Source organism: Carcharodon carcharias, chromosome 23 (genome assembly GCF_017639515.1).
Source record: "Carcharodon carcharias isolate sCarCar2 chromosome 23, sCarCar2.pri, whole genome shotgun sequence".
Classification (NCBI taxonomy): Eukaryota; Metazoa; Chordata; class Chondrichthyes; order Lamniformes; family Lamnidae; genus Carcharodon; species Carcharodon carcharias.
In genome coordinates this window covers 1,044,231-1,057,156 of record NC_054489.1, presented here as the reverse complement: position 1 = coordinate 1,057,156, position 12,926 = coordinate 1,044,231, and the positions used below count along the sequence as shown (strand labels likewise).

The following is a 12,926-nucleotide window of genomic DNA, read 5'->3' as shown; positions in this document are numbered from 1 at the left end:
CAATGAATACAGGCCCAACCTACTCAGCCTCCCCTCATAAGAAAATCCCTCCATACCAAGGATCAACCAAGTGAACATTCTCTGGACTGCCTCCAATGCCAGCATACCTTTCCTTAGATAAGGGAACCAAAACTGTTCACAGTATTCTAGGTGTGGTCTAACGAGTCCCTTGTATAGTTTTAGCAAGACTTCCCTATTTTTATACTCCATTCCCTTTGAAATAAAGGCCAACATTCCATTTGCCTTCCCTATTACCTGCTGAACTTTATGTGATTCATGCACAAGGGCTCCCAAATCCCTCTGTGCTGCAACTTTCTGCAGTCTTTTTCCATTTAAATAATAATCAGCTCCTCTATTCTTCCTGCCAAAGTGAATAACCTCACATTTTCCCACATTATATTCTATCTGCCAAGTTTCTGCCCATTCACTTAACCTGTATATATACCTCTGTACACTGTCATCCTCACCACTTGCCTTCCCATCTATTTTTGTGTCATCCACAAACTTGGTTATAGTACATTCACTTCCCTCATCCAAGTCATGAATATATATTGTAAATAATTGTGGCCCCAGCACCAATCCCTGTGGTACTCTGCTTGTTACAGGTTGCCATCCTGAAAATGTCCCCCCGAATCCCAACTCTCTGTCTTCTATTAGTTAGTCAATCCTCTATCCATACTAATATACTACCCCCAATAACATGGGCTCTTATCTTATTAAGTAGCCTTATGTGTGATTCTTATCAAACAACTTTTGGAAATCCAAATATATTACATCTACTGGTTCCCCTTTATCTATCCTGGTTGCTATTTCCACAAAGAATGCTAATAAATTTGTCTGGCATAATTTCCCCTTCATGAAGCCACGCTGACTCTGCTTGATTATATTATGCATATCTAGATGCTCTGCTATTACATCCTTTATAATAGACTCTAACATTTTCCCAATGATGGATGTTAAGCTAACTGGCCTACTGTTACTGGTTTTTTGTCTCCCTCCCTTTTTGAACAAGGGCGTTACATTGGCAGTTTTCCAGTCTTCTGGGACTTAAGAATCTAAGGATTCTTGAAAGATTACTACCAATGCATCCACCATCTGTATAGCTACTTAGAATCATAGAGGTCTACAGCACAGAAAAAGGCCTTCGGCCCATTGAGTCTGCGCTGGTCACAGATACATAACTATTCTAATCACATTTTCCAGCACTAGACCCATAGCCTTGTATGCCATGGCATCGTAAGTGCACATCCAAATACTTCTTAAATGTTATGAGGGTTTCTGCCTCTACCACCCTTTCAGTTAGTGAGTATCAGATTCCCACCACACTGGGTGAAAAAATTCTTCCTCACATCCCCTTTAAACCTCCTGCCCCTTACCTTAAATCTAAGCCCCTGGTTATTGATCCCTCCACCAAGGGGAAAAGTTCATTCCTGTCTACCCTATCTATGCCCCTCAATTCCTTCAATATCCTAGGATGCAACCCATCAGGTCCAGTGGGCTTATCAGCCTTTAGCCCCATTGGTTCCCTGGTGCCTTTTCTCTAGTGATACTTATTGTATTTATTTTAGACTTAAATGTGGGAGGCATGTGATGAAAGAATACTAATTTTCATATTTTTCTGGTTTATTGTGAAGTAGGTTTCCCTAGTACTTTTTCTCTAGTGATACTTATTGTATTTATTTTGTGTCCCCCCCGTCCAACGGCACAATCGCCTTTGCCTCTTGACTGTTTAGAATTTTTTGGAATGCTGTTAGAGGTCTTATAACGTAAAGATTGATGCAACGCATTTATTCAACTCCTCTGCCATTTCCTGGTTCCCCATTAATTCCCCAGCCTCATTCCCTAAGGAGCCTATGTTCACTTTAACCTCTCTCATACTTTTTATATATTTAAAGAAGCTCTTCCTGTCCATTTTTATATTACTTGCTACTTTACCCTCCAAGTTTATTTTCTCCCCCTATTTTTTTTTGGTCATCTTTGTTGGTTTTTAAAACTTTCCCAATCCTCTGGCTTAACACTAATCTTTGCCACATTGTATGTTATTTTCTTTCAATTTGATACTATCCCTAAGTTCCTTGGTTAACAATGGTTGGTTTATCCCCTTCCTAGAATCCTTCTTCCTCACTGGGATATATCTTTGTTGCGAGTCGTGAACTATCTTCTTAAACATCTGTCATTGTTCATCAACCATCTTTTCTGCTAAAGTCCTTTCCAAGTCCACTCCAGCCAACTCTGCCCTCATTCCTTTGTAATTACCCCTATTTAAGTTAAGCACAGTTGTTTCCAACCTAAGTTTCTTACTCTCAAACACAATGCTAAATTCAACCACGTTATGGTCACTAGGGGATCTTTTACTCTGAGATAATTTATTAAACCCGCCTCATTACACATTGCCAGATCCAAAATAGCCTGGGATTTTGACCCAGCGACAGTGAAGGAACGGCAATATATTTCCAAATCAGGATGGTGAGTGGCTTAGAGGGGAACTTACAGGTGGCGGTGTTCCCATGCATCTGCTGCCCTTGTCCTTTTAGACGGTAGTGGTCATGGGTTTGGAAGGTGCTGCCTAAGGAGCCTTGGTGAGTTTCTATAGTGCATCTTGTAGATGATACACACTGCTGCCACTGTTCATCGGTCATGGAGGGAATGAATGTTTGTGGAAGGGGTGTCAATTAAGCTGGCTGCTTTGTCCTGGATGGTGTCAAGCTTCTTCAGCTGCACGCATCCAGGCCAGTGGAGAATATTTAATCACGCCCTGACTTGTGCCTTGTGGACAGGCTTTGGGGAGGGAGGACGTGAGATATTCGCGGCAGGATTCCTAGTCTCTGATCTGCTCTTGTTAGCCACAGTATTTATATGGCTAGTCCAGTTCAATTTCTGGTCAATGATATCCCTCCAGGATGTTGATAGTGGGGGAATGGAGCTGAACATTGTGCAATCATCAGTGAACATCTCCATTTCTGACCTTACGATGGAAGGAAGGTCATAGATGAAGCAGCTGAAGATGGTTGGGCCTCGGATACTATCCTGAGGAATTCCTGCAATGATAGCCTGGAACTGAAATGATATAGCTCCAACAACCACAACCATCTTTTTTTGTGCTAGTTATGACTCTAACCAGCAGAGAGTTTTCCCCGATTCCCACTGACTCCAGTTTTGCTCGGGCTACCTGATGCCCACTCGATCAAATGCGGCCTTTATGTCAAGGGCAGTCACCCTCACCTCACCTCTGTAGTTCAGCTCTTTGGTCCATGTTTGAACTAAAACAGTAATGAGGTCTGAATACCCTTTTATGCTAGTTGCCAGTCTCTTCTCATATACTTTAATTTGCCCTCCCCACCCCCCCGCCCCTTTGAACTTTCTATATTCAGCCTGGTTCTCATCTGTGTTATCAATTTGCTATCTGGCACAGACCATCTTTTACTACTTCATCTTAATTTACTCTCTCTGTCATCCAGGGAGCTCTGGCTTTGGTTGCCCAACTTCCCCCTCGTAGAAACATTCATCGACTGTACCCAAGCCATTTCCTCTTTTTATATTTTTGTCTGCTAATCTTTGATTCCAATTTACCTGGGGCAAATCTGTTCTGTTCTATTTTCCAATTTAAATATTTTTTTACTTTAGATTGTTTCTTTCATTTTCCATAATTAATCTAAGCTTTATGATACTATGGTCACTGTTCCCTAAATGTTCCCCTGCTGACTGCTGATCCACATGGCCACCTTATTCCCCAGATTCAGATCTAATAATGCCTCCTTCCTCTTTGGGCCAGAAACGTACTGATCAAAGAAACTCTCCTGAACACTTCAGAAATGTTTCCCCTCTCTACCCTTTAAATTATCCCACTCTATATTAATTGAAGTGTCCCATTATCACTACTCTAATTTTCATACAAATTTGCTCCTCTATATCCTTCCCATTAGTTGGTAGCCTATAGAATACACCCAGTAAAATAATGACACTTTTTTTTAAAACTCTACACAAATAGATTCTGCCCTTTTCCCCTCTAGGGCATCCTCTCTCTCTAAAGTTGCAATATTCTCCTTACACAATATTGCCACCACCTACTTTCTTTCCTGAAAGCCTTGTATCCTGCAGCATTTAGTACTCAAACCAGCCACTCTTGTTGCCAGTTTTCCTATTTCTCCAACACAAAATTCCCTTGTGGTTATTTGCAGCTAACCAACCTTATTTAGCACAGTTCTTCTGTTTACACACATACACTGCAATGTATGTATATTTGACCTTCCCGCATCATCCGTCTGATCCCATCTAATACTGTACTATTTCATACTTAGGTACTGTCTGCCTCAATCCTTTGCACACCTTGTTTATCATTTTTAATGCTACATCCTGGTGCCCACCCCCTGCCAAATTAGTTTAAATCCTCCCCCACAGCACCAGTAAACCACTTTGCATGGACATCAGTCCCAGCCCGATAGAGGAACAAACCCAGCTGGCCTCGACAATCCCAGCTCTCCTGTAATTGGTTCTAATGCTGCAGGAATCTAAAGCTCTCCATTCTGCGCTCGCTTGCGCCCTCGCTCTCAAGCAATGCATTCATCTGCTCTATCCTCCTTTCTGCACATATGTACAGATTCAATACAAGTTTAACAAAACTTATCTGCTTTTCAATTCCATTGCTGTGGAAATGAAAACCAGTGTTTTGTTTGCATTTTTAAAATGGCCATATAAACCTATATTGCTACTTTTAGTGATATGTGAATGCGTACTCCTAAATCCTTTGCACCTCTGCTCCATTTAGACTCTTATTATCCAAGCAGTTTGCTGCAACTGTTAAGACACAGCTGATGGTAAATGCTGAGTTGTTCAAATCTCAGAGGGAAACTTGAAACAGCTGTCACAACTAATTTTCAATTTATATAAATTTCAAGATGCATGCCTTGAATTCAGAAATAATAAGACCACCAAGTCTTATAGGTTTTTATAAAACTAAATTAAGCATTTATTAATAAAAGAAATGATTTTAAATACATACACATATCTACAAATTGCTACTATGATAAATTGATTAAGGGATTTAGAAGTTAACTCCCAGTAACACTTTCGTTAAGGCAACAGTAAGACAGATTTTAAAACTCAGGCGAAGAAACATGACAACCTGAACCAGTCGAATTCCAAGTGAGTTTTCTTAACTTCAACCCTTTGAAGACAGCAGCTTGAGGCATAGATGCTGAAGGCTTTTCACACACTTGTAAGATCATAAAAATGCCTTCCCTTCCACACAGCCTTTGCTCCTTTATACATATTTTCCTCTATGAATGCAAATACCATTGTTTCATTATGTCTTTGGACTTTATCTCCCTGACAATAAAACCCTCTCATGGCACTAGGTTTTACCAGTAATCTTTGGGAAAAATAAACACACTGTTTCGAAACTTCATCTAGTTAGATGGCACTTTTCACATCTCCTTTGAAAACAATGTAGTCTGATTTATTTAAAAATGCAAATGTTCCTTTGACACCTATCTTTTTAAACTTCTCCATGTTTACCTAATTAACATTTCAAACCTAGCCTCTCTTTTTACATCCAAGCACCCAGACTAATTAATTAAGACACACACACACCCCCCACTATTACTCTATTTTACAATAAATTCCAATAACATTATGAGATTTATCATAGCCTCTTTATTCTTCCTAGATGTTTAGTCTTCGAGTATATTCAGGGCTGAGGTGAATAAACGTTTGGACACTGAAGCATACAAGAGATATGGGGAAAGTGGAGTTGAGGTAGATAAGCCATGATGGCCTTTCCAGATCTTATTTCTTATGGTCAAACAGCATAGGAGTGAAACTGATTGATTTCAAAGAGCCATCAAAGACGCAATGGACTAAATGACCTTCTTCTGTGCTATCTGATTCTATCATCCCTGTTCTTGATGACTTATATTGCCTTCTGGTTCCAACACCTCAAATTTAAAATTCTCATTGTTGCATTCAAATCCCTCCATGGCCTTGCTCTTCTTTGAATCTACATTCCTCCAGCCCTATGACTCTTAGAACTTTGTTTCTCCTACTCTGGCCTCTTACACACCTCCCAGAGCCTTTGGCAATGTCTTCAGCTGTCTGAGTCCTAAGCTTTGGATTTCCCTCCCAAAACATTTCCACCACTTTCTCTCTTCCTTTTAGAGACTCTGACACCCATCATAATATTCTATTTTTGTTGGGTGTAGATTTTTGTTTGATTGTACTCCCATGAGCCACACTGTGACTTTTTCCAGTGTTAAAATGAGCTACAGGCATAACTGTTGTGTAATAGGCACCTTATCATACATCATATCTGTGTGGCAAACATGGTGGTTGCAGGTGGTCTTTTACTGCCTGTTATTTTCATATGGTGCCTTTCTATTTCTTAAATTAGCCATTCCTAAGGCCTCTCTGAGTGAGAGGGATGATGTGTTAGAATTTGATAATTTGTGGATTCACATGCGCAGCAACTGGGCTCAGTCTGAAACCTAATTTAATCAAAGACTCTTATCGCCATGGAGAATTCTATATCCTTGAGACTGAGTTCAGTCCCAGAACTGAAAAGCCAGTATGAGTCGCTGCACCATCCAACCCTCTGTGTAGCCGCAGACTAGTTAGAATATACATATTGGGACACCAATATGGTCACTTCATATTTTTGTACTGTCCACATTAGGGTAAAGGAAAAGAATTGAAAGTATAAACATGTAATTGTTATTAGTTCAAGATATCCCTGTCCCTGAATTTCCAAACTACTCAACACCCCCTCATCAACATACCTGCTTCCATTTGCCGGCAGCTCTGTTGAACATTCTGGAACTTCTCACTCAGGCCACTGAGCTGAATGTCCAGGGTCTTCAGATCAGCTTCACCAACAGCTGCAAACTGACTCTAGAGGAAATGAGATAAGAGTAACAAACAGTGAGAAATTTGTTTTTTTGGACGTACAGACACCAACACAGGCACACTTAATACCCATCTCCAGTCATCCTGAGCTGGTGGTGGGCTTTCTTTTATGAATTGCTGCAAATCTTTTGGCAATAGCACACAATAGATCTTGACTCAGTGATAATGAAGGATGCATGCACAAGTCAGGATGGTGTGTAATTTGTTGTGGAACTCAGAGGTGATGATTTTTCCCACACCATTGCTGTGCTTGCAGTTCTCAGCAATAAAGGTCACAGAAAATAAAGCTGCTGTCAAAGTAACCCTGGTGAATTGTTGCTGTGCATCCTGTAGATCATGCACATTGCGGCCACATTGCATCACTGCATGTTGTATTAACAGATCATTCAGTGTGAATCAAAGACCACATCTGGAGTACTGTGTCCATATGCTGGGTGACATAGTGACCTTAAAGGTCCAGGGGATAACTAAAAAAAGATTTGTAGCTTAAAGAATCTCTCTAAAAGGTTCAAAAACTTAGGTCTGCATAGACTTAGAGGTGATCTGGGGGATGTATATCCAATCATTCCTTTATGGAGAACTGTGTGCTCTCCCAGGTGAGCCGAGGGGAAAGATGATGAATCTTCCACAGTACTTTTATTGGCCCTGGAGGATTTGATAGATCCAGCATTGGATGGGCCAAGTAGCCTCCCTCAATGCCAGAATGAGCCTATGACTCTAAACACCAGGGTTGCATTTTCTACCTTCCAATCCTTGGGAGCTGTTCTAGAATTTAACGAACAGTCAGAAGATGAGCCACTCATCAGAGAATACCCGGCCTCTGCCCTGCTCTTATAGGCACAGTATTAATATGGTAAGCCCAGTTAAGATTCTCTTCAGTTCTGACACCTCAAATGTCGATGGCGGAAGATGCAGTAATGATGGTGCTGCTCGAGGTCATTATGAGGTTGGTGGGTTAGCTCTTGCTCATTATCTGGCATTTATATGGCACAAAAATTACTTATCTGTTGTCAGAAGTCTGGAGTTAACCAGGTCTTGCTGTGGACTGGCATGGCAGCTTCACAATTGATGTCATTAACAGCTATAAACTGAAGTAATTAGTGAACAGCCCCATTCCATGAGACAATGTCTATTCCAATATTCACAATTTCACTTCAGAATACAGTTTAATGAAAGCTCCATTGGAAAAACATTACGTTAAATAGAATTTGAGCTAATGGAAAATATATGTTTAACCACACTGACCTATTAACACTAAATATTGTAAAGGAAAGGATGTAATAACAGAGCATTTAGAAATACATAATCTAATCAAGGAGAGTCAGCATGGCTTCATGAAGGGGAAACCATTCCTAACAAATTGATTAGAATTCTTTGAGGAGGTAACAAGCAGGACAGATAAAGGGGAACCAGTAGACATAATATATTTGGATTTCCAAAAGGCATTTGATAAGGTACTGCACATAAGGTTACTTAATAAAATAAGAGCCCATGGTGTTGGGGGTAGTATATTGGCATGGATAAAGGGCTGGCAAGCTAATAGAAGACAGAGAATTGGGATAAGGGGAGCATTTTTGGGATGGCAATCTGTAACTAGTGGAGTGCCGCAGCGATCAGTGCTGGGGCCACAATTATTTACAAAATATATTAATGACTTAGATGAGGAAAGCGAATGTACTATCGCCAAGTTTGCGGATGACACAAAAATAGGTGGGAAGGCAAGTGATGAGGATGACACAAGGAGTCTACAGAGGGATATAGACAGGTTAAATGAGTGGGCAAAAACTTGGCAGATGGAATATAATGTGGGAAAATGTGAGGTTATGCATTTTGGCAGGAAGAATTGAGGAGCTGAATATTATTTAAATGGGGAAAGACTGCAGAAGGCTGCAGCACAGAGGGATTTGGAAGTCCTTGTGCATGAATCCCAAAAGGCTAACATACAAATTCAAAGCAAAATATTGCTGATGCTGGAAATCCAAAACAAAAACAGAAAATGCTGGAAACACTCAGTAGGTCTAACAGCATCTGTGGAGAGAAACAAAGTTAACGTTTCAAGTTCGTATGACTCTTCTTCAGAGCTAAACAGAAGTAAAAATATGATGAAATTTATACTATTTAAGGGGGGTGGAGCAGGTGAAGCTGGATAGGCCAGCGATAGGTAGGGGCAAAGGAGAGATTGACAAAGATGTCATAAACAAAAGGACAAAGGGGTTGTTAATGGTAATGGTAAGGGCTAAAGGAGGTGCTGATAGTGGCATTAAGTTAAGAAAGCAGAAGTATTAAAAGCAGGACAAGGGTAAGCACTCTGAAAAGAACATGAACAAGTGACAGATGGCCCTTGTGGGGGCTGGGGTGGGGGGAGGGGACGATGTTGAGGAGAAAAGATTGAAAATCGGATAAAAAGTGGGGATTAAACAATGAATAAAAATGAAAATAAATAAAAATAAGTGGATAAAAAATAAAAATGAATATTGAAAATGGGGGGGTAAAAGGGGTGACGATAGAGGAGAGTTCATGGTCTGAAGTTGTTGAGCTCAATGTTAAGCCCGGATGGCGGTAAAGTGCCTAATTGGAAGATGAGGTGCTGTTCCTCCAGTTTGCATTGGGCTTCAGTGGAACATTGAAGCAGGCCAAGGACATGAGAGGAGGATGGTATGTTGAAATGGCAAGCGACAGGAAGATCTGGGTCATGCTTGCAGATGGACCGAAGGTGTTCCGCAAAGCGGTCACCCAGTCTGCATTTGGTCTCTCCAATGTAGAGGAGACCACATTGGGAGCAGCGAATGCAGTAGACCAAATTGAAGGAGGTGCAAATGAAGCACTGCTTCATCTGAAAGGAGTATTTGGGCCCTTGGATGGTGCGGAGGGAGGAGGTAAAGGGGCAGGTGTTGCACCTGCAAGTTCAACATACAAGTTCAGCAGGTAATAGGGAAGGCAAATGGAATGTTGGCCTTTATTTCAAAGGGAATGGAGTATAATTTAGGGAAGTCTTGCTGAAACTATACAAGGCACTGGTTAGACCACATCTAGAATACTGTGAAAAATTTTGGTCCCCTTATCTAAGGAAAGATATACTGGCATTGGAGGTAGTTCAGAGAAGGTTCACTAGGTTGATCCCGGATATGGAGGGGTTTTCTTATGAGGAGAGGTTGAGTAGGTTGGGCCGGTACTCATTGGAATTTAGAAGAATGAGAGGCATTATTGCAACTTAAGATTCTTAGGGGGCTTGACAGGGTAGATGCTGAGAGGTTGTTACCCCTTGTAAGAGAGTCTAGGACTGGGGGGCATAATCACAGAGTAAGGGGGCATCCATTTAAAACAGAGATGAGGAGGAATTTCTTCTCTCAAAGGGCAGTCAATCTGTGGAACTCTTTGCCGCAGAGGGCTGTAGAGGCTGGGCCGTTAAATATATTCAAGGCTGAGATAGACAGATTTTTAATTATTAAGAGAATCAAGGGCTGTGGGGAAAAAGCAGGAAAGTGGAGTTGAGGATTATCAATCAGCCATGAACTCAATGAACGGCAGAGCAAACTCGATGGGCCGAATGGCATACTTCTGCTCCTACGTCTTATGGTTTAATGGAAAGTGACGATTTAGTTGTCAGTAGCTTTCATCCAGTCTCTTGTTCCTCTGTTTTGTACTTTGGAAGTGCTGGTTAAGGCCAACCTACTGGAATCTGTAGAAAGACTCACTGAAACACAGGCCATCACAGACAAGCCAATTAAATATCCTATATTCAAAACCTAGCAGCTGAACTGAAAATGCTCACTTTCTCACCTGATCAGTAAAGTAGATTTTCTGTTTCCCGTACACCTTTTCTTTTATTTTACCATCTTGAGTTAGTTGTTCAAGAGCTTTCACTGCAGCCTGCAACAAAAGATCATATGTGATGAAAGAAACTGATACAGCAAAGAGTAACAAGAACTGTTCCAGTGCTGCTGTCAATCCCTCAGGCATACCAGCAAATGGTTCCATCCCAGACAGGACAAAATCCAAACCAGAAAGCAGATCTCAGAACATGTTACCAGTATTAAGAGGCTCGAAGGTCCCAGGAAACTGCTATTAGTGACTGGAAACCAGACCAATGAAAACATTCATTTCTAAAAGCAGCAATTTTATTTTATTCATTCACAGGACGTGGGCATCACAGGCTACGCCAGCATTTATCATCCATCCCTTATTGTCCGGGAAGGTGGTGGAGAGCCCCCTTCTTGTACGGCTGCAGTCCATGAGGTGTAGGTACACCCACAATGCTGTTAGGACGAAAGTTCCAGGATGACCCAGCGACAGTGAAGGAATGGCAATGTAGTTACAAGTCAGGATGGTGTGGGACTTGGAGGGGAACTTGCAGGTGATTGTGTTCCCATGTATCTGCTGCCCTTGTCCTTCTAGATGGTAGACGTTGTAAGTTTGGAAGATGCAGTCGAAGGAGCCTTTAAGTTGCTGCAGTGCATCTTGTAGATGGCACACACTGCTGCCACTATGAGTTGCAGGTGGAGGGAGTGAATGTTTAAGATGGTGAATTGGGATGCCAATCAATCTGGCTGCTTTGCCCAGGATGGTGTTGAGTTTTTTGAGTATTGTTGGAGCTGCACTCATCCAGGCAAATGGATAGCATTCCACCTGTTCACTTCTAATCCCCTCATTTCATATGCTATGGAACTCAAAGTACAGCTCTTTCTATTTTAATGTCTTAGTTCCTGTAGTTTCAATTTAAACACACATCATCTAGAAAATAAGACATTTCCTAACTTGCAGATTCAACTGAGCATTCAAAAGGGGATTAAACAGTTATCTGAAAAGGAAGAATGTACAGGGTTACGAGGAGAAGGTGGGATAACAGCACTAAGTGAGTTGCTCATTCAGAGAGCCAAATGGCCTCCTATTGTATCGTAACAATTCTGTGATTGTGTGTGCAGACTTGATTGCATTGTTTTTGAAGAAATCACCAAGATATTGGATTAGGAATGCTCAGTAGATATTGCCTTCCCAGGCTTTCAAGTAGCTTTTGAAAAGGTACTACAAACAGAAAACATTTAAAACAATGTTCAACAGATTAATTTATCCTTTCATGGGATATAAGCGTCACTGCCAGGGCCAGCATTTGTTGCCCATCCCTAATTGCCCTTGAACTGAGGGGCTTGCTGGGCCATTTCAGAGGGCAGTTAAGAGTCAACCACATTGCTGTGGGTCTGGAGTCATACGTAGGCCAGACCAGGTAAGGATGGCAGATTTCCTTCCCTAAAGGGCATTAGTGAACCAGATGGGTCTTTACAACAATTGATGATGGCTGTCATAGTTACCACTGAGGCTAGCTTTACATTCCAGATTTATTAACTGAATTTAAATTCCTCCAGCTTTGCACCCATGTCCCCACAGCATTAGCCTGAGCCTCTGGATTACTAGTCCAGTAACATTACCACTATGCCACCATCTCACCTAAAAGGAAAGAACAAATTTTCAGCTTAACATCGGTGGAAGCAAAAAGAATGGATTTTCAAAAGGCCTTCAATAATGCGCCTATAATAGACTAATGAATAAGGTTAGAGAATGTGGAGTCACAGAACAAGTGGCAGAATAAGTTGCTAGTTGCCTTCAAATGGAAAGTGGAGAGCGGTAGTAAAGGGTTGCAATTCAGAGTGGCAGAAGGTGGGAAGAAGTGTTGCACAAGGAGCTGTGCTAGGACCACTGTTGTTTACAATTTACATTAATGATTTGGACTTTGAATCAAAAACACAATTTCTAAATTTGCAATGACACCAAATTGATTGGCAGGGAGGTAGTCAATACTGAGGAAGACTGCAACAAATAAACTTGCAGCATGGGCAAATAATTGGCAAATGAAGTGAGGTAGTGCATTTCACTGATTACTTGGAAGGTGAGTATTCAGGTGGGGCAGAGAAACAAAGGAATCAGCAATACAAACACATCAACCACTAAAAGTTGGGTCACAGGTTAGTAAGGCAATAAAAAGTGCATACTAAGCACTGGGCTTTATTTCAGCGGGGATAGAATTAAAAAGTAAG

At 41.2% G+C, this 12,926-nt stretch overlaps 2 protein-coding genes across 7 annotated transcripts in view; both read right to left on the bottom strand.

Annotated features, from left to right (window-relative positions):
• The window catches only part of cntnap1 (contactin associated protein 1), a 1,152,571-nt gene that overhangs the window by 441,815 nt on the left and 697,830 nt on the right, over positions 1-12,926 (bottom strand). The window lies entirely within an intron of this gene.
• LOC121268995 (PSMC3 interacting protein) overlaps positions 1-12,926 on the bottom strand; it is a 55,413-nt gene that overhangs the window by 21,158 nt on the left and 21,329 nt on the right. For both annotated transcript variants that reach the window (XM_041173327.1, XM_041173328.1), the window contains 2 exons: positions 10,678-10,767; positions 6,771-6,882 (listed from right to left, as the gene is read on the bottom strand). In XM_041173327.1, the coding sequence (XP_041029261.1) occupies positions 6,771-6,882; positions 10,678-10,767 (202 nt within the window). The remainder of the gene's footprint in view (positions 1-6,770; positions 6,883-10,677; positions 10,768-12,926) is intronic.